Source organism: Impatiens glandulifera, chromosome 4 (genome assembly GCF_907164915.1).
Source record: "Impatiens glandulifera chromosome 4, dImpGla2.1, whole genome shotgun sequence".
In the NCBI taxonomy this organism is placed as follows: Eukaryota; Viridiplantae; Streptophyta; class Magnoliopsida; order Ericales; family Balsaminaceae; genus Impatiens; species Impatiens glandulifera.
In genome coordinates, this window is record NC_061865.1 from 13836690 (window position 1) to 13862013 (window position 25324).

The 25324-nt window shown below is 30.0% G+C and overlaps 1 protein-coding gene, 2 long non-coding RNA genes and 1 other non-coding gene across 7 annotated transcripts; 1 reads left to right on the plus strand and 3 right to left on the minus strand.

Moving 5' to 3' along the window:
- The first annotated feature begins 365 nt into the window (after nucleotides 1–365).
- LOC124937170 lies at nucleotides 366–526 on the plus strand. The gene has a single exon (XR_007099280.1). It is a non-coding gene; the product is annotated as a U1 spliceosomal RNA (small nuclear RNA).
- Nucleotides 527–1193: 667 nt separating this feature from the next.
- On the minus strand, nucleotides 1194–12596 carry LOC124936781 (protein CHROMATIN REMODELING 4-like). 4 transcript variants are annotated; one of them, XM_047477308.1, is made up of 9 exons: nucleotides 4693–5799; nucleotides 4468–4564; nucleotides 2944–3023; nucleotides 2402–2503; nucleotides 2197–2328; nucleotides 1984–2105; nucleotides 1786–1887; nucleotides 1489–1693; nucleotides 1194–1393 (listed from the first exon to the last, which is right to left on the minus strand). In XM_047477308.1, the coding sequence occupies exons 3-9, from the start codon at nucleotides 3016–3018 to the stop codon at nucleotides 1331–1333; spliced, it is 801 nt and encodes a 266-aa protein (XP_047333264.1). In that variant the 5' UTR covers nucleotides 3019–3023; nucleotides 4468–4564; nucleotides 4693–5799; the 3' UTR covers nucleotides 1194–1330. The 4 variants fall into 4 exon arrangements, with proteins under 4 accessions (XP_047333264.1, XP_047333266.1, XP_047333265.1 ...); XM_047477310.1 differs by having other exon boundaries at nucleotides 4662–5799; XM_047477309.1 differs by adding an exon at nucleotides 4150–4170 and having other exon boundaries at nucleotides 4468–5799.
- On the minus strand, nucleotides 10569–10940 carry LOC124936785. Its single transcript, XR_007099161.1, has 2 exons — nucleotides 10778–10940; nucleotides 10569–10693 (listed from the first exon to the last, which is right to left on the minus strand). It is a non-coding gene; the product is annotated as an uncharacterized LOC124936785 (long non-coding RNA).
- A 703-nt stretch (nucleotides 12597–13299) lies between the features above and the next one.
- Nucleotides 13300–14127, minus strand: LOC124936784. Its single transcript, XR_007099160.1, has 3 exons — nucleotides 14069–14127; nucleotides 13856–13976; nucleotides 13300–13773 (listed from the first exon to the last, which is right to left on the minus strand). It is a non-coding gene; the product is annotated as an uncharacterized LOC124936784 (long non-coding RNA).
- Nucleotides 14128–25324: the final 11197 nt, after the last annotated feature.

Here is a 25324-nt window from a genome sequence, read left to right on the forward strand (position 1 = left end):
TTCAAATATTTTATAATTCAAAGAATTAAATTTCAAAACTAATTTTACAGTTCCAAACATAGTCTAAGGTCAAATTTACAAGTAATATCTCTAGAAAACCATAAAAAACATTATTCAAGTTTGACAGAAAATTAAGGTATAAATACAACAAATAAAAATTTAACCAAATAGAGTAAATTATCTCTTTGCCATTATTTTTCCATAGAAACAAATGAAGAAAAAAGTCTCTGTTAAAAAAAAAATTGTGTTTGTGTGAGAATGAATGAAATATATAAAGTTTGTTTATTTGTCCCACATCGAAAATATGAAAGAATGAAAAGAGTAATGTAGAGGGATATAATGAAGGGTGAGACCAACTTTAAAAAATACTTACCTGGACAGGGTCAATGGGTGATCATTGAGGCCCATGACCTAGATTTGTGACCTACATTGCACTTTGTAGGGGTGCTTGTCTAAGGTCAGCCCAAGTGGTTGAGCCTATGTCATAATTTGTGTTAGCTGGGGCCTGCGTTCGCGCGGCCCCTTCCCAATATATATTAACTTTTTTTACGAGATTTTTTAAATTGTTTAATCTAATGTTTATAAGTTGAAACTAGAATTTTGTACTCTTTAATTGGTAAATAATTTGGGCTTGGGCAGAACCTAACAACTAAGCCCAGACTTTAAACAAAGGAAGATGTTTCTTTTAAAATCATATAAGAAGTTTTATGTTAAATTTATTTGTTACACATAATAAATAAAAACATTATAACTACTCTTCCTCTTTAAGTTTTAAAAGGATCATACTAAATTAGTATGAAAATTTTGTTAGATTGGATTGAAAAATACAACATGAAAAGATGCTATTGCCAAATAGAATAAACAACTTGGAAGTATATGTCCACCCATGGCTGCATATAACTCGAAAAGTCATCTTCAAAATCATAACAAAGATCAGATAAGAGAAGAAATTGCAATTTATTTCATGAGAATGAGACAAATATGTGCAAAAACTGAATCTAAAGTAGATAATACTCCTGATGATAATGCACAAAGATCCCTCAATTCAAAAAGAAAAAATAAATAAATTTCAGTTTCAGCCATAAAATCCATACTTTTAACTTTTTAAATATATTATAATTCAAAGAATTATTTTACCTGAAAGTAATATATCCAGAAAAACCATAAAAAAATCATCATCCAAGTTGACAGAAAATTAAGGTATAAAGTATAAAGTATAAAGATGATGCAACAATTTAAGAATTTAACTTCAATTTTGCCATTCTTTCCACATATAAGTAATTACTCTCATATTATGGTGCCCTTTTTTTTGTTAACCCAATGTAAGTTCTCATTCATCCTTGCTAGTATCGGGATCTTGAGCAGGCCGTTTCTTAGACAGTGGTGGAAGCATCTGAAGGAAAAATAAGAAAAATTAACTGAAAGTCAGTGAGAGCAAAAAAATATGTTTTGATCATCTTAAAGAACTAATAATAAGGAGTTGTTTACCTGATTCATTTCAGATAAAATTTTCTGTTTTTCGACTATCCACCTCTTTGCTAAGGAAGTTGGAGTCCTGATACAGGAGAATTTCAATGTTGGGTCGTTGAGGATAGTTTCCCAGGAGCTTTCTCCATGCCTACGGACTCCAATCCAAAGTGAATCCAGTTCTTCTTCAAACAGCCAGATGTCCTCTTCTTTATTATGTTCCTTTCTGCACAAACAAGGCAGATAGATATTTCGTAGGTAATATTATGTTCAACAGACTGAATGAAACAAACAATCAATCAACTGGTTGGAACTTACATCTTTGTTTCCATGGCGAACCGAGAAAGTTTTATCTGTGCACTTTTCTTGTGCATATTAGGAGATTGTGTATTGGTTCCAGATGCTTTTTGAATGGCAGATCTGTGAATTAAAGTATTGGAGCGTCCATCATTTAAGAATTGTGCAAAATGAAAAAAAATAAAAAATAAAAATAAAGGACGTGCATGCAATGATTACGTTTCACATATGTTTTTGAACGGAGAGTTTGTGCAGACATCCGCAAGCAAATCAAGATGCATGATCTCGCCCTTGTCCTTCTTTCCTGTTGGCTTATCATCACAAGTGTTGTCATGTTTCGACTACAATGAAGCACAAACAGTTAACTCAATAATCGGTCTACAAATATTACTCTATTTAGAGTCACATGGAAAAGGAAGCTTCTATACTTACTGTGGTGGTATTCATGCTTGAAAGGTTCGGCAAGCTCCCAGTTACTTCTTCAGCGAGAACCTTATCATCAGCATATACTGAAGGATTACTCTCCTTGCAGTTTGAGCATTGCCACTCTCCCAAAGGAACATGCTTCAAATGATAACCGTCCTATTAGTGACTACAAAGAAGTTAAGATGAAAAAAACAATGTAAAGGTTTCGTACCTCTAGGGGTGGGGTAAGGCACCATAGATGATAAACGTTTGGGCAAATATCACAACATAGAAGATCTCCTCCATTTTCACATACAACACAGTCATAGTAGCTCTGTAAATAGGAAGAAAATAAAAGCAACTAAATTAAAATGAAAATTTGCAAATGTGAAAAGTTAATGTTTTCTTCCATTTCCTTGACAATCGAAGAACAATAAATATCGCTATCTTAAGAAAAGTGGCCAATTTATTTTGAAGAACCATGTCTAATAATTTCGTACATATATCCAACAAAGGGAAAATGATAATTGAATAAGATTACCCAAAATCTAGGGTAAAACAAAAAAAGTTGCAAAAAAACACCGCTATTAAAAGTCAAGATCGCCGCCAAAGTAGTATAAGATATTACCACTATATCAAACTAACAAAATAGGGCACGGAAATCAGGTTTCCAAATGCAACAATAGTTCAACTAATAGAAACTGGTGGTGCAAAAAGGATTAGTTCCCAACAACTTATATGATAAGTAAGTTCCAAATAGAGAATGAATCTCACCCCATCCTCTCCTATTTTAGGAGGCACTACCTCAAGTTGAGGATCTTCGAGATTTTGTTGTCCAGTCTCCTCCATAACACCTGATTCACAAAGGTAAAGTGATTAATCAACATGATAAAAATATGATTGAGGTGTCAAGAGGAAAGTGTTTCCTTATATTATAGATTAACTATAAATTTTAAATGCTCACAACAAAACCAAGGGTCAAACGCCGCTATTCATGGTATATATGACAGTAAAAAATGTATTTATTGTGTACCATTAAGGTTCAATCAGCTTGGGTGAAGTTCTTAATGATTTCTTCACCCTTTTTGTAAAACAATTGCTGTCAAATGTCGGATTAAAATGCTTCTCCAATTCCATACATATCAAACGTCGAGAAAAAGAAAAACATGAAAGGTTATGATTGAAAACGAAAATAGTAATTTTCCATTATGTTATCAACAACTAATCCATCTAGCAACTTCATAGAGCATTCTTTGTATATTTTATAAATGTTCCATCTTCCTTTTGATAACATCTAACAAGAAGCTTTCTTTTTGTTAGATTTTTTGGTCACGTAAACATATAAACTCTATTCTACTTTTCCTCTAAGTTTGTAAAGGGTTGTAGTAAATTCATATGAAAGAGTAGTTGGGTTGATTGAAAATACAACAAGAAGAGATACATGGTTATCAAATCGATCAAATAATCTGGAAATGTTCGTGGAAGTGAGCAACTTCATAATAATATCAGAGTAAGAAGAAGAAGTATCTGTTACAGGAAGGAAGTTGAGAAATAAAAGCGTCGACAAAACCATTAAATAGTGAACATGTAAATCTAACACGGATCCCAGATCAATTACTATTTGAAGATAACCATACATACAAACCAACCAATCACCAATTGAAGCTGGAAGTGTGAATTACCTGATGCTTTTCATGGACTGTCTGCACATATTTCTCAAAACTCAAAACCATAACAAAGATCAGGTAAGAGAAGTAACTAGAATTCCTCTCATCTTAGCACATAACTACTTCAGATCAAATCCAATTTCAATCTCTGAATCTCCATTTGGGAAAACAGAAATGAAGTAAAGATCGATCAAACAAAACCATTAAATAGTGAACATGTAAATCTAACACGGATCCCAAATCAATTACTATTTGAAGATAACCATACATACAAACCAACCAATCACCAATTGAAGCTGGAAGTGTGAATTACCTGATGCTTTTCATGGACTGTCTGCACATATTTCTCAAAACTCAAAACCATAACAAAGATCAGGTAAGAGAAATAACTAGAATTCCTCTCATCTTAGCATATAACTACTTCAGATCAAATCCAATTTCAATCTCTGAATCTCCATTTGGGAAAACAGAAATGAAGTAAAGATCGATCAAAACAAGATCAAAAGCATATCCATGAAAACAAAAACACGTTTATAGCTGTAAAATCTAAGAAGAAGAAGTAAAGAAAACAAGGGCGTAATTCAACTACCGGATATGAAAGATAACTAGCAAGAAATGGAAATGGGATCACCTGATAGCAGCAGCCGGACGAAGGAAAGCTTTAGGGTTAAAATGAGCCGATCACGTAAGTGAAGAATAGCGTTGATATATATGAAGGGTGAAAAGGGCTGTCATAGAGAGAGAATTAGACAAATGGGTAGAAAAAAAATTGGGCTTTAGAAAGGAGTGAATGGGTGCAAGAACTGAATGTAAAGCAGATTATACTCCTTAATTGCAATGAGCCACTTGGCAATACCCTTTCTGTTTCCACGTCTTAGTTCTATCCTTTGCTCAAATTCAATCGTTTGTATTTTGCTCCTCGTACTCCTTCTTTCATACAAGGGTGGCATGAGAAATTGGTAAAGCAACGATCTTTTTCAAAGAAAAAGAGAAAACAAAGAATGCCCATTCAAGGGTATTAGAGAATAGCACCTGAAGATTATGCATGATCAAGCGTTTTCAAATAGTTTCATGGGACTTAACACAATCTTGCATAAAGGGGGTAATCAATATGAACAGTCTTACATCCATTTGAGTGTGAACAAGAGGAATCAAATTGGGAAAAGAACTTGTATATGATTAGAAATTGAAAGGAGTCATACACAACAAAGAAAGGTTTCATTTCAGGATGAAGAACTGAAAAACCCAGAAAATAAACAAGCCTAAATTAAAAACTGTGTGTATGATCGTTCGTTCTCTTAAGCAATTTTCTTGTTCATGTTTGTGGCAAGCTGACGCATTTGAAATCTCCAAATCAAGAAATAAACCAAACCCAATCCAATAAGAATAAACACCCAAACGGAGTCTTCATTCGTCTCCTTCACCGACTCAATCTCCACTATACTAAACGATTCACCCTCAACATCTCCCCGCATTCGTCCTTTGTTGATGTAGACTGCCCCGTTTAAGCCGCAGAAACTGAAGGGCGAGTCAGGATCAACTTTATGGAAGGTAAACGCAGGGGATCTGGATAAAATTGAGGGATGACCGTCAATCGTGATCTTCCAAATGAAGTTCCCAGCTGAATTGGTTACGTAGGCGTTTCCTGCTAAATCGAAAGTGACATCGTTGGCAATCGGGCGGTCAGATGGAGTGAATGGTTCGTTGATGAATGGAGACGGCGATGAAGTGTTGAGCGGATGAATCCCATGTAAGCCCTTCCTTCAGGGAATAAGTTGGGAGAAACGAAATTGATTTCGTGGGGTTTTCTGGTGAAGGATGATATCAGGTAGCTCCTCCATGTTTCATGTCACTTATTTCCCTTCAAACCCTAGCTTTCTTTCTTAACATTCTTCTTCTCTCTCTCCCCATCCTCTTCCTTGGTAACATCATTTTTCTCTCTCCGATGGCAGCAAATCTTATTATTGTTCATTTTCTATTTTCTGTGAGAAAAATAGGCATTGTAATGGCTATTCTAGTTTTATATTTGTAGCCATTGCAAGATAAGATTTAATGTCTATTGTAGTGTTTTAGTTAAACTAAGTTTAATGGTTGGATTATGTTTAAGTATCACCGTGCATTAAAACGTTTTGAAACTATGTTGAAGTTGAATATGGTTGTCATTTTATAAATTCCGCTTGCCTACGTTGTCATGTTGTATTAACTGTTGCATTGTCTTCTTGTATTCAACTGAAACTTCATATTTATTAAACTGAAATTTCATACTTATTAAACTTGAATGTCATATTTTTTAATCTAAAATAAGAAACCTATGAATTTGATTTAGAAATTGACAATTTGTATATTCAATTGTTTTGAAATAAAATATTGAAGTTGTTTTTATAAGTTTTAAGTTTAAGACATTTATGTAACTAGCATTTAGCCCGTGCATTTGCACGAGTAATAATATAAAAACCGTGAAAAAAAATTACGGATAACATTTTTAATTTTATTTTTAACCGTTTTAAATTTAAAAACGGGTCAACCCACAATCCGACCCAAGTATCCAAATTAACCACAGCTCTCGACCCGGCAATCCGGACACTTTAAAAATTAAGCATCATTATATATATATAGATTTTCTCAAAACACTATTGTCATGTTCTCAAAATAACATTGTCATGTTATATTAACATTAATGCATTATCATGTTGTATTAAATTGAAATTTCATATTTATTAAATTGAAATTTCATATTTATTAAACTGAAATATCACATTTTTTAAACTAAAATAAGAAATATATACATTTGATTTAGAAATTGACAATTTATATGTTCAATTGACTAGCATTAAAAATATTGAAATTGATTTTTTTTTTTTAAATTTTAGTCATTGTCTTGCATTAAAAATATTGAAATTGATAAATGTATCATAGATGTAATTTCTCTTTTATGTTTTATAACCATTGAATTGACAATAATAATGTATTAATATATGTTTAATTAAGTTATGTTTAATGTGTTTTTAAGTAGCTCATATATTTTAATGTGATAAATGCTCAATAGAACACAAGTTATATTAAACTTTAAGGCATACATGGTTAGATGGAATTATAATTGGTATGTTAGCTTCTAAATTTAAGTATAAAAACATTAGAATGAAGTGATTATTACAGTTTAAGAAAAAAATAAAAACAAATAACATTTGATAATTATGAATTCTGGTTAAGTAGTGTTCATCACTTAGGCATAAAAAATAAAATTGAGTAAATGTCTTGTTTATAAAAAAACTACATCTCATTAAAATAACTTCTTCCCAATGGATTCCGTTCCATTAATCTTCTACACAACATGTTAATCGGTTATATTTGACGTGTTTTCGTAAAACTTGTCTTCACTGTATAATTTCTTGTATGATACAATTAATAATACATAAATATAACCTGACAAATTAGTATTTATGAGATGAAGAAAGGGTGAGATAGAATTTTGATAATTGAAGATAATAAAATAATTAAAAAGAAATAAGTTTTTTATAATAAAAAAAGAAGGGTGTGAAATAGTGAATTGTGAATAACAGTGAATAAAGTATGAATAAAAGCAAAATAAATTATGTATTTATTATGATAAAAATAATGATAGGGAAATAAAATATTTGAGAACATTACCGCGCTGTTTTAAAAACATAACATAAATATCTTAAATTAATGAAACTTAAAAATATATACAAAAACAATTTTAACACGTTTAATGCAAACACATGAACATACCAACACATATTTGCATGATTGAATATCACTTTAAATCAAAATAGTATATAGTTTTCACAACATACTGTTGTTACTTTTGCTAACATGATAAGACTGTTTTGAAAAAATGATAACGTTGTCTTAAGAACATGACAACGCTAATTTGAGAACATGATAACGATGTTTTGAGAAAATGACAACAATGTTTAGAGTACATGAAATGCACGTTTTAAGTGTAAGCAACAAATTGAAATGCTTATTTGAACACAACAAATTTTTATGTAACTTTACTGAAATTCAACAAAAAATTAAAATTGGTTCATTTAAGAAGAAGACAACAACTATTGAAATTGAAGAGCCTGCAAATGTGTTGTTTTTTCCCTGTTGTTGAAGTTCTCAGTAACATTTTGGAATTTGGTGGTCTTCCCTTTCAACATGTATTCAAACTGCATATTCAAACTAATTCATATAAAATGAAATAAATACAACTGATTATTTCAATAACCCAAAACCAATTTTATCTATGGACTTCTTTTGAACTCTTCAGTAGTGACTTGATAAAACTTTGTCTGAGAAAGACACAACACATATAGATACCTTATATCAATGGAGAATCATAGATGAATAGAGTCCTATACACTTTTAGAGACTCTTACCTATCCTTGTCAAGTTTAGTTTTCAAGATCAATACCTTGAAATAGTCAAGGAAATGGGGAGAAATATTAAATTTGCACATTTGAAAATTTTCATTTTAATTTAGTTGCTATTTTCTTATTCCCATTTATAGAGTTATTATGACTTTTATTTGTGACAATGGATTAGATCTTTTATGTTGTGATATTTGCTTAAATGATTATTATCTATGGTGACTTAATCCGCCCTTAGAGGTACAAAACCTTGTACATTATTTTATCTTTTCATCTAAACTTCTTTGTAGTCACTAAACAAACGGATATCATTTGAAGTTTGTTCCTTCTGGAGAGTGCTGATGCTCAAACTGCAAGGAGAAAAAGCCTTGAGCTTCAGTATATGTTGATGATAAAATAGTGCAGGATGTTATCTCGAAAATGAGAAAGGTGACTATATTGCTCCTTTTAGTGGGGTATGTTCTTAATTCATCTCTTAATCTGACTTCAATAATGGCGTTTAACTATATAAAGAAGAGGAGGATGTTAAAGAGAAGAAGAAGAGAGGAGCAAATGAAGCCAAATTCAAGATAAGTAACTGAGAAAATACTGAACCTTTCAAGCATGAATACTACCAACACTAAGTAGAGAAGTTTCTTGTACCAAGTGATGCTAAATAGAGTTTTTTGTTGCACTTTTTATTGAATAATTAATTTGAACTAACTAATTGTGCTTCATAGTAGTCCAAATATGACAAAACTTGCCATGATGATAAGCCAACAGGAAAGAAGGACAAGGGCTAGATCATGCCTCTTGATTTGCATGTTGATGTCTCCACAAACTCTCGGTTCAAAAACATATGTGAAACTTAAGCATTACGGAATTAAACATATGCATGTTCGTCCTTTATTTTATTTTCTCATTTGCACAATTTTCAAATGATGGAGATACTTTAATTCATAGGTCTTCCATTAAAAAAACATTTGGAACCAACAAAAAAAATCTTCTAATTAGCGCAGAGAAAACCTTCCTAGTTCGCTGTGCAATTTTCGGAAACAGAGTCGTAAGTTCAAAACACAAAACTGTTAAGTGCTCGAAATCCCTTTAAACCATCCTCAACAATTATACAAATCAGACCTCCTATCAGAAATTATGTTCCTATAGAAATTAACAAGTCAGATGTTATTTAGCATCACTTGGAAAAATAAGCCCACTGTGGTATTTTTCATGCTTGAAAGCTTAAGCAAACTTATAGTTACTTTTTCAGTGAGAATCTTTAATTGAATTTGTGCTTCTTTCTTCTTTTTATTTTTTCTTGTTAATATGCCTCTTCAACTTGGATATTTTATTATAAACTTTAACATCATCATTTTTTCTGGTTTGCCCCTTAAACTTGAATCTTCTATAAACTTTTAAGTGTTTCTCTTCTTTTCTGTTTGCAAGGCTTCTTCAAAACCATCTTGAACAAAAGAAAGAATTAAAATGCTATGAGTGAAGTTATAAAGAGGCAAGTCAAGAACAGAGATTTTAACAGAAAATAACCTGGTTTCTCTAGAACATACTACTCTTCTTGTAACTAGATATATTGTACAACAAAACAATTTTCCCCGTTGAATTATCTCTGTGCACTTTTCTATCAGGGGAAATTTGTTGGCAACTTATGAAGGATCGAGTGGTAAATAACACTGGTATTGCAATTAGGGGAGACAATTAGAAAAAAATTGTTATCGTTCTACGGATGTATTGCAACATTCGAAACAGTTTAGACAAGGCTAACAAGTCTTTCATCCTTAACGTGAGCCAGACTGCGATAGAAGGGTGATCTTTCAATCAGTAAGGTTGGGAGATCCCCGTTAAATATCAGTCAATTTACCCATCTATAGTAAAAGATGTTGTATAATTGTTAATATCGCTAGCTATATGAAACAGAGGACATATAAATCAGCTTTCCACTAGCAATAATAACTCAACAAATAGAAAATCTTGGGACATATAAATCAGCTTTCTACAAGCAACAATAACTCAAGAAATAGAAATCTAAGTTATAAAATCTCTTTCTTCACCTAAGTCTTGATCTGTTAAAAATCTCTACACCTAAGTTATAATAGAATACATTGTTAATCCATGGACTAATTATTACTTTTGCTTCAGGATAAAGCTTTTCAACAGCACACTGCCAAAACCACAAGGATAAAGCTTTTGATTAAAATTCATAGAATTGGAGTTTGAATTGAAATCCGATTTTACAGTTCCCAGCAAAGTCTAAGATCAAATCCAACAAGAACCATATAAAATCTTCATCCAAGTTGACAGGATATAAAGATGATGCAACAATCTGGTAATTTAGCCAATAAAATAAAATCTTGGTCATTCTTTCCTTATGGTGCCCTTTCTTTTATTAACCAAGTCTTTAAGAGTAAGTTCTGATTCATCCTTGCCAGTATCGGGATCTTGAGATGCCAGTTTCTTAGACAGTAGGGACGAGCTATCTGAACAAGGGACCTGTAGGAAAAAGAAAATAAATCAACTGATAGACAGTGAGCAAGCAAACTAGGATTTGATCATCTTAAAGGAGTAATTGTTCACCTGAACAATGTCAGATTGACCATTCTGTCTCTCAAATCTCCGCCTCTTTGCTAAGGAAGTTGGAGTCCTGAAATAGGAAAATTTCAATGTTGGGTCATTGAGGATAATTTCCCAGGAGCTTTGTCCATGCTTGCGGACTCCAATCCAAAGTGAATGAAATGAATAAAGGTTGATTGAATGAAATGAACAATTAATCAACTAGATGGAACTTACGTCTTTGTTTCCAAATATTGCACAGCGATCTGGGAAGGTTTTCTCTGTTCACTTTTCTTGTGCATATTAGCAGATTTCTTATTGGTTTCAAATGCTTTTTTGATGGAAGACCTGTGAATTTAAGTATTAGCTTCCATCATTTAAGAATTGCGCAAAATGGTAAAAAAATAATAATTAATAAATAAAGGACGTGCATGCTTTCAGCTATGCACACCCCTCTTTTTTGGCCTTCCGCAATGCTTACGTTTCGCATATATTTTTGAAGCAAGAGTTTGTGCAGACATCAGCAAGAAAATCAAGAGGCATGACAAGCTTCGACTACAATGAAGCACAAACAGTTAATTCAATAAACAGTCTAAAAAAATACTCTATTTACCATCACATGTAAAAGGAAGCTTCTGTACTTACTGTGGTAGTATTCATGTTTGAAAGGTTCGGAAGACTCCCAGTTACTTCTTCAGCGAGAAGATTTCTTGCCTCATTTGCTTCACTCTTATTCTTTTTAACATCATCCTCTTCTTTCCTAGCTTGCATCTTGAACCTGTTTCTTCTATAAACTTTAAGATGTTCCAGTTCACTGCATGTCTCCTCTTTTCTACTCACACAGGCTTCATCAACACCATCCTGAAGAAAAATTGAGAAATGAGTCATGATTGAAGTCAGATTCAGAGATGAGTTAAGAACATACCCCATTAAGAGGTGCAATAGTCGCCTTTCCCATTTTCGAGATTTTGACATCCTGCTCTATTTTATCATCAGCATATACTGAAGGATTACTCTCCTTGCAGTTTGAGCATCGCCACTCTCCCAAAGGAACATGCTTCAAAGGATAACTGTCCGCTTAGTGACTACAAAAAAGTTTAGATGGAAAAAACAAAACAATGTAAAGGTTGTGTACCTCTAGAGCCGGGTTAAGGCACCATAGATGATAAACATTTGGGCAAATATCACAACATAAGAGTTCTCCTCCATCGTCACAAACAACACAGTCATAGTAGCTCTGTAAATGGGATGAAAATAAACTAAATTAGAATGAAAATTTGCAAAGCAAACTTAATGTTTTCCGCATTATCCTCTACAATCGAAGAAAAATAAATATCATTATCCTTTCCCTAAAGTGGACAGTTTATTCTAAAATCTAATCACACAAGAACCATGTCTAATCATTTCTCAGATTCTTCTTGATAAAGTTTCCAATAAAGAAAAAAAGAATTGAGAATAATATTACCCAAGTTCAAAATCGCCGGTAAAAGATACAAAATCCAAAATCGCAGGAAAAACAAAAGGTGGCATAATACACCGCCATTAAAAGTCAAGATCGCAGCTAAAGTAGTAAATGACATGGTCAAATTGTTAAAATATCGCTACCTATATAAAACTAATCAAAATAGGGCACAAAAATCAACTTTCCACATGCAACGATAGTTCAACAAAAAGAAGGATTATGCTCTCAACAACTCATATGATAAGTGAAGTTCCAAATAGAGAATGAATCTCACCCCATCCTCTCCTATTTTAGGAGGCACTAACTCAAGATTTTGTTGTCTAGTCTCCTTCATAACACCTGATTCACAATGATAGTTTCCATTTTTATGCATCACGTTTTCACAGAGCACCATATTTTGATAAGGCAGTTATATCTTCAACTGATCAAGTTACAAGTTTCAGCTTCCTACAGTAATTAACATTGAATTGTTAGCTATTGTTGAGTTCATTCACCCATCAGTTGGCTAAAGGAAAATTGATTAAACAACATGATAAAAAGGATTGAGGTTGCAAGAGGAAATGTATTTCCTTATATCATTGGTTAATGATGAATTTTAAATGCTCACAACAAACCAAACATGAATCCCAAATCAATTACTATTTGAAGATAACCATACAATCAACCAACCATCAATTGAAGCTGGATTTCACTTGTCAATTACCTGATGCTTTTTATGGACTGGCTGCATATATTTCGAAACTCATCTTTATAATTATAGTCAAAACCATAACAAAGATCAGGTAAGAGAAAGAACTAGAATTCCTCTCTTCTTAGCACATTACTACTTCAGATCAAATGCAATTTCATTCTCTGAATTAAAGATCGATAAAAACAAGATCAAAAGCATATCCATGAGAACAGAAACACGTTTATAGCTGTAAACTCTAAGGAGAAGAAGAAGTAAGGAAAACAAGGGCGTAATTCAACTAGAAATCGGATTAAACTAACGGAAATGAAGAAAGCGAAATGGGATCACCTGATAGCAGCCGCTGGACGCAGATAAGCTTTAGGGTTAAGATAACAAGTGATGAACAGCGTTGATATATATGAATGGTTAAGAGGAGGGTTGTTGAAAAGGTAGAAATTTGGGGTTTAGAAGGGTGTGAGCCGGTCCAAGAACTGAATGTAAAGCAGATTATACTCCTTAATTGCGATGAGCCACTTGGCATTACATTTACATATACCATTTTGATTCCCATTCTGTTTCTACTTTCTCCCTTGACGCCCGCCCGTCTTTAAATCTCCTCTTGCAACTGATTCAAATTCAATAGCTCACCCTGTTAATGTTTCCACCGGATTCGACACAAAGATCCCACCTTTCATCGCCTATTATATTTTTTTTGCACTAACGAGTCTATAAAATTCATACCTATGTGATGATAGATTATAATGGGTTCTTCATTCAAGTAACTCAATCTTGTAAGGTTCATTTGACAGCCATTATTCTTCTCCAAGTTTCTTCTTGGATAACCTGTTCACGAACTAGTGCGGAATTCCGACTAATAGTAATGCGTTCCTGCGTGTGATTGAAAAACAATAGATTGGTCTTACGACTCTTACGTATAATTATAGGAATCGTGGTGGATTAGTTTGCTTACCATTTCTTTCCCTGTCAAAGTCTCCATATCCAAGTTATAATAGAATCCATGGACCAAATGTAACTTTTGCTTGAGAATAGAGATTTTGAACAGCCATAGCCCCATAACGATGAACAGTACACTGCCAGCACCAGCAGTATAAGATCAATTACACAGATTCGCTAATCTGATACGAAATCGAACATGGAAATTGATTCAGGAAGATGAAATTACCGGGGATTCTCATAAGCCGGTCAGATTCACTGATAAGACGTTGATTCATCTGGTTTACTTGCTCCCTTCTATATGAATCACATCTTTATTTAATTTTATGTTAGATTTTAAAATATAAAATTTATTAGTTTATGATTAAAATTTTATATATGTTGCAAATTATATTTCTTTAAAGAAGATTAGTTTGCGAACGGTGTTTTTTACTCTTTAGAGTATTCGTAGCAATATAAACAATCATATTCATACGAGGCACAAGAACATGTACATACGGAATACGAGAATTTCCACCTTGTTGAAAATCTAGTGGTGCTACACGAAGACTTGAATGAATAGTCATTGCTGTTAAGAACAACCGAGATCCAATACCCAGACTCACGGGATCTATCTAGATAAGGCATCTTCTACTAGTTAGGGAACAGGGAATGTGGGATCAGATCAAACTAAAGCAAGCACCATAATTTGTGGATGAACCCAAAAAATCTTTATACTTTACTCGTCAAGCGAAGTTGCTATCAACGGCTTTAGCATGACAACTATAACATCAAGCCATGGTAAACTTTCAAAGTTTCTACGGTAGTTTTTCACCTGGGTTCAGCCTTCTCCTTGCCGATGTCACCACTGGTTCAGGTATTTTCTCCTATACTTGAGCGAACACCTAGTTATGCCCATGTCCTAACTTTTACGGTTATGAAGAACCTCCGGATCCCGACATATTGATTATTTTGAACTAAAAGAAAACTTTTCGACGGAATATTCACATTATCAAGATTTATATATATCATTTTTAAGTTTATTTTATAATTTAACCGTTTCAAATTTTATGAGCAGACCCGCAAATTAACAACCCAACATGTTTACTATAACAAAAACGGATTGTGTGTTGTGATGCGAGGATTTAGTGATTTAAAAAAATGTTTATATATATATATTAATACAAACTTTTATAATTATATAACTATAATGTTATATGTTTATCAAATTTTATGTTGATTTTAGAATATAAAATTTTATTTATTTAGTGGTTAAAAAGTTGTACTTATATTGTTCGGTTGCAATTCAAAAACTTTTTATTGTTAAGTTTTTTCCCACAAAGATTGATTCTGTGTTAATCTTTAAGCTTGTTTCCCAACATAGCTCTATACATTCTTGTACAATCTTTGAATACCATATATCTTATTTTTTTTTTTATCATATTTTTCCGTTTAACCCAATAAATTCATTACTTTCAAAATTTGTTTTTCAAAAAAAAAAAATGAATTAGTAGTGAAGTGATTCGTTTAAAGTTTGAAATTGGGAATTTAAAAATATTCAAAGATAATTTAGAAATGATTGTAAAATAATTTTAATTAGAACTTCATTTCTCATTTGTGATAAAAGTTTGATTCTCCATCGGTGAATATATCCTTCAATCTCCTTCATTTAAGTGGGATACCAAGATAAATTGTTGCGTGCGTGGCTAAGAACTGAGAGATTTTGTTTGACGGTTAGAGGTGTATTTTGAATAAATATGATGCACACACTTATTAAGATTAATGAGCCAATCTGATGCATTACCTATTTAGAGCATCGTTCAAATAAAAGTGCATCAGCAAATAGAAGATTTGAATTTTTTTTCTAATTCTTCCAATTTTGATCCCTACAATATCAACAGAAACAATTAATTTATTAATGATTTTCATCAAACCTTGAGTAGTAAAAGTAAAAAGATATAGAGAAAATGGATATTCATAATTATTTTGGTTCATTTATTAGAAAATCTCATTTTAATCATAGTTTGGAAAAGAAAGTTCCATTCCAATTTGTCATATGATTTTGTCATATCAAGTTTAAGAGCAAATCAATAGTTTTCTATTCCTTTTCTTTCTAAACATATGTATGATTTCTTGTGCAATAAACACATTTTATTGGATTTGTCTTCTTTTAATTAATCCACATTATTGCTATAAGATAAGTTGATTCATCGGTGGTTGTAATAAATAACCATGACTTTGTGATGATTTTTTATGCAAAATTGCATAAGCTAATTTGTCTAAGTTATGTAATTATTGTTTGATTTTTCATTTTTGGAATGAGGCTGATAATTGTCTTGTTGATGGTTTTCGGAATTTTGTCACTATGGAAAAACTTAATGACTGAATTAACAAGATCTATTTCAATTGTGTCCCAAAAGTGCTGAATATATAGTTCAAACAAGTGATCGAAGCTTGGTGCCTTACTTGGATCCATGTCAAAGGTAGTTTTTTTTGTAATTTATTCATTTGTTGAAGTTTTAGTTAGCATTTCATTACACTCATCTATGATTTTTGGTTCAATGTAGTCGATGATAGATGTCATGTTTTTCGTTCCACTAGATTTAAATAAATCTTGATAGTATTGTGTAGTTAAATTGCCAATTTCACTCTATTATTTGTTTTTCATGTTCCAAAATCATCAACAAGTCTTTGGATTTGATTTGTTTCTCTCCTTCCAATGGTAGTTATATGGAAGTATAGTGTATTTTTGTATCAAGCTTAAAGGTATTTTATTTTTGTTCAAACCTTCAAGTACTTTTTTTCATTTTTCCACAAAAGATCAATTAGTCTTTTGTGTTAATTATGTTCTTTATGTCAGTGATGTGGTGAAGCAACATTTTGTAGATGAATGAGGTATTTATGAAGCTCCTTGATCTTATGTATTGATTCTCTTCCATTCTTTCAAGATTCATAAATATACCTGCAATTTAAGTTCTAACAAAGAGACAATAAAGTTCGTTATTTGTGTCCCAATGATGTTATACAGAATTAGTTAATGAATCATAATCAAGCCAATAAGATTCAAATTTAAATGTTTGCATTATATTACGATTTATATAATTTATTATGATCTCAATAGGAGAGTGATCGGAATTTACAGTTTGATGTGCAAAAATAGTTGCATGTGAATAGTTTCTCTTCACTCAGAATTAAAAAAAAGCTCTATCAAGAATTTTATGTACTACTTAATTTCCTTCTCTTCTATTGAACCATGTATAATGACTTTCTCAATGGCGGCATTCCATCACGTAGCATGAACTAATAAAGTCTTCAAATTTTCTCATTTGAGCATAATTAATTTTTCTGTTTGATGTGTTGTATGCGGTGTACATCGTATATTATTGAAGTCTCCTTAAACAATTTATGGTGTATTATTTGTGAAAATTGTACACTAGTAAAAAGATTCTCTGTATCGATCGGTAATACATTGATTACCAATTGGTATAAGGAAATACCGATTGGTGAATGACCAATCGGTAATACAGATTGAAGAAACACCGATTGGTTAGTAACTAATCAATATAGGGAACACTAAAAAAACACTAATTGGTTAATAACCAATCGGTATAGGCAATACAATTAAAAAAAAATCAGTTGTTCGTTTTCCTTCATCATAGCAACTCCTAACACATATCGAATTACCATGTCCCCAAAATGTTTCTTTCTAGGGACGCTCAAGCCATAAACTACATACATGACAAAATCAAAACACTCATTTGGTGTACCAAAAAAAATTTTGATTACAGTTTTTTTTTCTTTTTTTTTGCTAGCAATCAATTCTTCCATCAAGCTGTAGTTAATGAGTAAACTTATACAAGAAAAAGAAGGTAGTTACATCATCATTATAGAACACAAGACAACAATTTTTCCAAATGGATACATATACTTCCAGGAATTGATTCGATACAAAATGATGATTATATTTCTGAGCTTTAACCATCAAATCATGAAAAATAATCTCCTGAATAGCAGATATGTACATTTCTTAGGGATTAGATAAACAAACAACATCCTTTTCTTCAGCCTAATTTCATGATAATGTAACCAAATAAATACAATTAGTTGTTCTATTCATTCTAAAATATAAACTATATATACAATATTATAACATTGAGATTCACTAATCTAACCACTATAGATCTTCAATATGTTAATTAGGTCAACCATATATAGAAAACTCAAGATAACTATTAATTGATTATATTTATTACACCCCGTAATCGAAGCAGTTGGGCGATGTATGTTGAGTTTGAATAGAAATTCTTTAAAAAACTCTCGAAAACCCCTTCGTGAAGATATCCGTAAGTTGAAAACGTGATGTGACATTAAGAACTCAAACTTAACCGTGTGAGACCTTCTCATAAATAAAGTGAATGTTCATCTCAATGTGTTTGATCCGTTAATACTGAACGGGATTACTGGAAAGGTAAATCATAATCATATTATCACTTCAAACAATAGTAACAATGAAAAACCAGTCAATGAAGTTCTAGGGCTAAATTCTATAGCCAACAAATTTCCAAAACACAACCACAGGATATTCAGTCAATAAATAAATATATATATATATATATATTTATTAATTTTTCTACCTAATTATTGTTTTATTTTCTTTTCTCCTCTTTTATATATATTATATAAATTTTTATCTCTCATAATTAATTTGTATATTTTATCTCTCATAATGTACCTAATACATTTTATATAAATATATATATTTATTTAATATTTTCACATTATTATAAAAAAAATTCTTTCTTTATATATCATCTCTTATATTTTTTAAAATTCTTTTCATATTTATTAGATTGTTTATTATTATTAATATTATTTATTTTTATATTATTATTGATTATTTTATAATCTATATAATTATATATTAATAAATAATTAAATATATATTAATTATATTTATATTAATTATTTTACCATGTATATAATAAAATATATTAATAAATAATTATATATATACATAATAATAGTTATATTTATATTAATTATTTTATAATTTATATATATAACCACCTATTTAAAATAAATGTTCAAAAATTTAGCTAATATATATATATATATATATATATATATATAATTTTAAATTGAAATCAACAATCATTAGTGATTTAGCGGTCAAAATGTTCACATTTCATGAGACTATGAGTTTGAATCTCTCCTAATGTGAATTTGAAAATGGGTACCACAATGGTGCTGATTAGGGGTGTAAACGAGCCGAGTCGAGCTCGAACTAGCCCTAGCTCGAGTTTGGCTTGACTCGTTATTAATTGGCTTGGCTCGAGCTCGATCAAGTTTTCAATATTAAGCTCGAACTCGACTCGTTCATATAACCATAGGCTCAAAAGGCTCGAAAGACTCGAATTTAATTATATTTATATATTAATTTCTTATATTAAAAAAACATAATGCAAGTCGAGAGTCAATTCATCGGATCGTACAACCCTTCGCGTATTTTTTTGTTTTACGCCCCGTAACTCTTCCTCAACTAGGACTTGGTTCACGTAAGAATGGATTTATTAGTTCGCATAAGAATACACGTAGAATATCTAAGGGAGTTATTCATTTTCAAGAAAGTTCGAGAAAAATACTTTCAAGTCGTGTATTGTATTTAAGATAAACTTGAAAACATATTAAACTCTATTATGTTTATTTTAAAAAGTAAAACACTTTATAGTGAAATAAAAATAATTTTATACCTTATAAAATATAATTCATTAAGATTGCATATATTAAATAATATTACAGTATAATTATATTTTGATTTAATTTTTAAAAATTATATTTATGTAATTAAATTAAGAGGAGTGATAGAGAAAGGGAATTTGGTGAGGGAATTTGGTGAGAGAATGATTTGGCATTACTTTCCTTGGTGGTTGGAAAATGTAAAAGTGAGAGAAAAGAGAGAAAAAAGAGAAAGTATTTGATTTTTTCAGCGAATAATCTATAAGATTATGCCAAGTCATTCACTCACCAAATTCCCTCACCTAATCATTTCTCTTAAATTAATATCAAATTTATTTATTTCCTTATAAGTATTATATAACATATATTTTTTAATTTATAAGTATATTTTGGGGAGGCCCATAAGTAATAAGCCCATAAATAGTCTTATGAGTATGTTTCAAATTTTAATTAAAAAAATAAAATATAATAAAAAAAAATTATATTATTAGGCTCGAAAAAGCTTGACGAGTCATCAAGCGAGTCTTGTCTAAGCTCGAATTCGACTCGAATCTTAAACGAGCTGACTCGAGCTTGGATCGAATTCGATTTTGACCAAACTCAAATCAAACTTTGACCAAATCACTCACGAGTAGCTCACGAGCGACTCATCTCATTTACACCCCTAGTGGTGATATTTATGAGTTTAAAATATGTTGGTATAATACTAAAATGACAATGGTCATTATGGTGGTATATATATATATATATATGGGGATGAAGAAATTGAAAGAGAAGATATGGTGATATAAGACTAAAATGAGTATGACAATGGTGGTGGTATGTATGAGATTAAATATATGTTGGTATAAGACTAAAATGACAATGGTCATTGGTGGTAATATATATATGGGGATGAAGAAATTAAAGGAAGAAATATGTTGATATAAGACTAAATTGATAATAGTGGTTGTATATGAGAATTTGATAAAATGTGTTGTTTATATATATGGGGATGAAAAAATTAAAGGAGGATATAGAGTGATATAAGACTAAAATGATAATAGTGATTATATATGAGAATTTGATAAAATGTGTTGTTGCTTAGAAAAATCATTAAACAAAATATTTTTTTTTGATCAAATTATCTTTATTTGGTATTCCTCTTCAGTTTGTTTATAAAATAATTTTGTTTAATTTGTTGTTGAATTCAAATTATTCCTGATTCATTTAAATAAAATATAATTATTTGGAGGTGGTCATCACGCTATTCATGCGTTGTCCATTGTGATCCGGGTAGGATGAATCTATACAGTCCATTTATATTTCACTATAAATTTAAAAACTTTGATTAGTTTCTTCTTAGATATAAATAGTGTATTAATGGTTTCGGGAGAAACAATAATGGAAGTTTAAAAAGTATTTATTGATGTACAAAGACTTGTATTATGTTAAGCATAAGGATTACTTTTATATTTAAAAATGTGTTGTTTTATTCCTACAAAAAAAAATATTTAACTAAACTAATTAGGATAACTCAAATTTAATTACTGTATCTCACAAAAAAAAAAAATGTCTTAAATTTCAATAAATTTTAAAATATGTGGAAGGTTATTATGTATTTTTAATTTTAATTGTTTCATTTTTTATAATTATGATTAAAATAATTTTATAATTTTTTTTTTATTTATGTGCACTTATCCTTATTTTATAATTAGAACCTTATGCTATATTTAGCTAATAAATATAATAACGTTTAATCTATAACATATATTTCTTAATTAATTTTTATTTTCTCTCTCATATTATATATATATATATAATTTTTTATCTTTATTAATTAATTTATTTTTTATTTTTTCTCTACTCATATTATATATATAACTACCTATTTAAAATAAATGGTCAAAAATTTACCTAAAATATATATATGGATACACAAAATTTTAAATTGAAATCAACCATCATAATTTGTATAGTGGTCAAAGTGTTCACATTTCATATATGAAAATTTGATAAAATATGTTGCTTAAAAAATCATTAAACAAAAATGAACTTTGATCAAATTATCTTTATTTGGTATTCCTTTTCAGTTTGTTAATTGTAAAGTAGCTTGAACTAAATAAAATTATTATTGTTCCACGGGTCTAAAATTATATAATATAAATATATTATTTTTTCTACAATATAAGGTAATCACAATTTGTAAGGGAGTGAGAAAGATATGATGACGATGAATTTTTTTTGCATACACAAAATTTTAAAATTAAAATCAATAATTATAATTTGTTTAGTGGTCAAATTGTTCACATTTTATACATGAGATTATGGGTTTGAATCTCTCTTAATGCGAATTTGAAAATGGGTATGAACAGGGACGAATCTATGTAGGGACTCGGGTGGGCTCAAGCCCACCCCGAAAAAAAAACTCTCTTAATGCGAATTTGAAAATGGGTATGAACAGGGACGAATCTATGTAGGGGCTCGGGTGGGCTCAAACCCACCCCGAAAAAAAAAATCTTTTTTTTTACGGTAGAAATATGACATTACCCTTAATCTTTTAAAAAAATTAATATAATTCGTTTTTTTTTATCTAATTATTAAAAAAAATAGTAAAATTTTACTTTTATATACTTATTTTTTTCAAAAATTTTCCGTTATTATTTTAAGCCCACCCTAAATTTTTTTCAAGTTCACTCCAGTCCGTCCCTGGGTATGAAGATTACAATACATTAATGATGGTCAGTTTCATGTGTTTGAATATATATATACAAAATTTTAAATCGAATCATATTTGAAAATGGGTATGACAATGGTGTTGATATATATGAAATTAAAATATGTTACTATAAGACTAAAATGACAATGGGCATTATGAATTGCTCTAATATTACTCACGGTTTTCATATATTTTTTTTTTAATGTTTTGGTTTTAGATTTTTTATAAAGATTAATTTTTAGGAGCTGAGTAAATTTTGCGCTATTAAAAAGCTTAAATATTTGTGACAATTTTGCAGATCACATGATAAAAGTTTTAAGTCGGTTATTTTTCTTAATTATAATTTTTTTAGATATCAATATATAAAAAAACAGCATAATGCAAGTTTGCGATAGACATAAGGAAAAATATGCAACAAATTTATTAAATAATTTGAGTGGATGCTTGATAATTTTCATTCACTTTATATGAATAATATTAATTTTTTTTATAAATATAATCATAAACTTTTTTTTTATGATGATTTATTAGGACGACTCATCATTATTGACTTCTCATCCTCGTGAAGACATATGTAGTCAATTTGATTGGTAATTTGATCTAAAAATTAATATTTGAAACTTTATTCTTGGTAATTCTTTTAGGTGTGTTTTTAAATCAACAAAATTAAATTTCAAACTCAGAGTTTTTGTAATTTTAGATATTTGATCCATTTAAATATATATATATATATATATATATATATTATCATTAAATTTTAATTATAATTAATTAAATTTGAATAATATTATTTCTCTCCAAATATTTATACATAAAATTTCTTTTTTTATATATATATTCTTATCTTGCAAATGCACATGATTAATGCTATTATATTAGGAAGAATATTAATTGAATTAATAATTCACAATATTTTAAAAAATAATACAGATTAGATTATATCATATAAATATTTAATAAGAATATACATGAGGTGTCATTTAATATTATTGTGCATGAATATATATTATTTAATAATATATTAAATATTATATCTTAACAAAAAAATTATATATAAATAAACATTGTTATAAGAAACATAATCATTAGTTATTTGCCTATTTTCATATACAACAATCATCTTTTTCTTTCTTTCTTCTGTTGTTTTTATTTTGTTGTGGACGATAGTCGATAGATATTAATCAAACCCCGATTGTAAGAGTTCTTGGTGGTCGGATTCAACCAGTGTCTCAAATGGAAGAAGAACAAGTTTCCGGGTGTTGGGATGAGCTATTATCGAATACGCTTGGCATAATCTTTTCTAAACTATCTCTTCAAGAATTTCGCACGGTGGTTTCTAGAGTGTGCAAATCTTGGTAGAAAGTGGTGAATGGTCCTTATTGCTAGAGTAAAATTGACATTGAATAGTGGTGCAGCGGATCCACATTAGAGACTTATCCTCAATTTCCTTATGGACGATCCTCACATCCCAACATCCTCTCACATCCAAAAACTCAATTCTCGACACTTGTGGATGATCTCCAAACACCTTCGGTTCCAACCAAGAGATAAGGAATTTCAAGATGCTTTAGCTTTGGCATAGTGCTGGCAATGGCCAAAGCCTCCTCATCCTGCGATAATTTTTCCTTGCTATGGGTGTTGTAAGGGTGCATGTTTCTTGTTAGGGATGAGAGTAACCGACATTTCTTTCACATTGCTTCGAGTGCTCGAGCACCCAGTTTTCAGTAGTAACTTAGGTCTAAGGATGTGATTTTGGAGAACTTCTCCGCCTCTCTTTCAACCACATAATTGGTTATCTCACCCCACAACAATTGTAGCATCTGAAGAGAACTCGCATTGTCAACGATGAAGGAGAATAGGAGAATATCGGATCTCCATGAAGTTTAGAAATATAGAGCTTGCGTAAGGAACCGTCGCTCCTTGTGAGGAGCATACGAACCATCTGATCGATGTTCTCCGGAGTGGATCCGCTGCACCATTCTTCAATGTCAATTTCACTTCAACAATAAGGATCATTCACCCCTTTCTCCCAAGATTTGCACACTCTTAGAACCACTGTGTGCAATTCTTAAAGAGATAGTTTAGAAAAGATTGTGCCAAGGACTCCGGTAATAGTTCATCCCAACACTCGAACACCTATTCTTCTTCCATCTGACACTAGTTGAATCCGACAACCAACAACTCTCACAATTGTGTTTAATTTGATTATGATTCATCGTCTACAACGAAATAAAAAAATAGAGATAAAGAAAAAAAAAAGTCGTTGTAGATGAAAATAAGTAGGTATCTAATTAACGGGTTCTTGCACCACAACGCATGATCCAAACAAAATGAATTAGGTTAAAGAATTCATTAACATCTGAATCATACAAAGGGTTATGAAATAATATAAAAAGTCACCAAGTAAAAAATTAAATTAAAGAAGATGATTTTTTTTTTTAAAATTATTAGTTTCATATTTATTAAATTAATTTTCAAATATTTTTTAATTTTTGTAAAAACTTATATTTTTTATTTTCTTTTCAAATTTATTATACGCACAATTATTTTAATTCTTTTTTTAAAATTAAATATAATTATATATTATATTAACAAATATTTTTAACTTAATCATTAATTAAAATTTCTAAATAATTTAATAAAAAAATAATATTATATCTATATAATTAATTAATTTTCTTTCATTTATTATTCGATTATTTTAACTTTTTGATTAATTTAATATAATTATATATTTGATTTTTAAAATATTTTTAATTTAGTTTTTAATTTAAATTTTCAAATAATTTATTAAAAAATGTTTGTATATCTTCTTCTCATATTTATTATTTATACAATTTATTAATTTTATTTATTATATAGTTTATCTATTATTCATTAATAATGATTAAATATAAATATATATACCTAAACTGTTCATATTTATTATATTCACTATTATTTTAACTATTTTTTTAATTTAATATAATTATATATTAAATTTTATAAATAATTTTACTTTAATCTTTAATTAAAATTTCTAAATAATTTATTACAAAAATAATTTTATACATTATACATATTTATTATTTA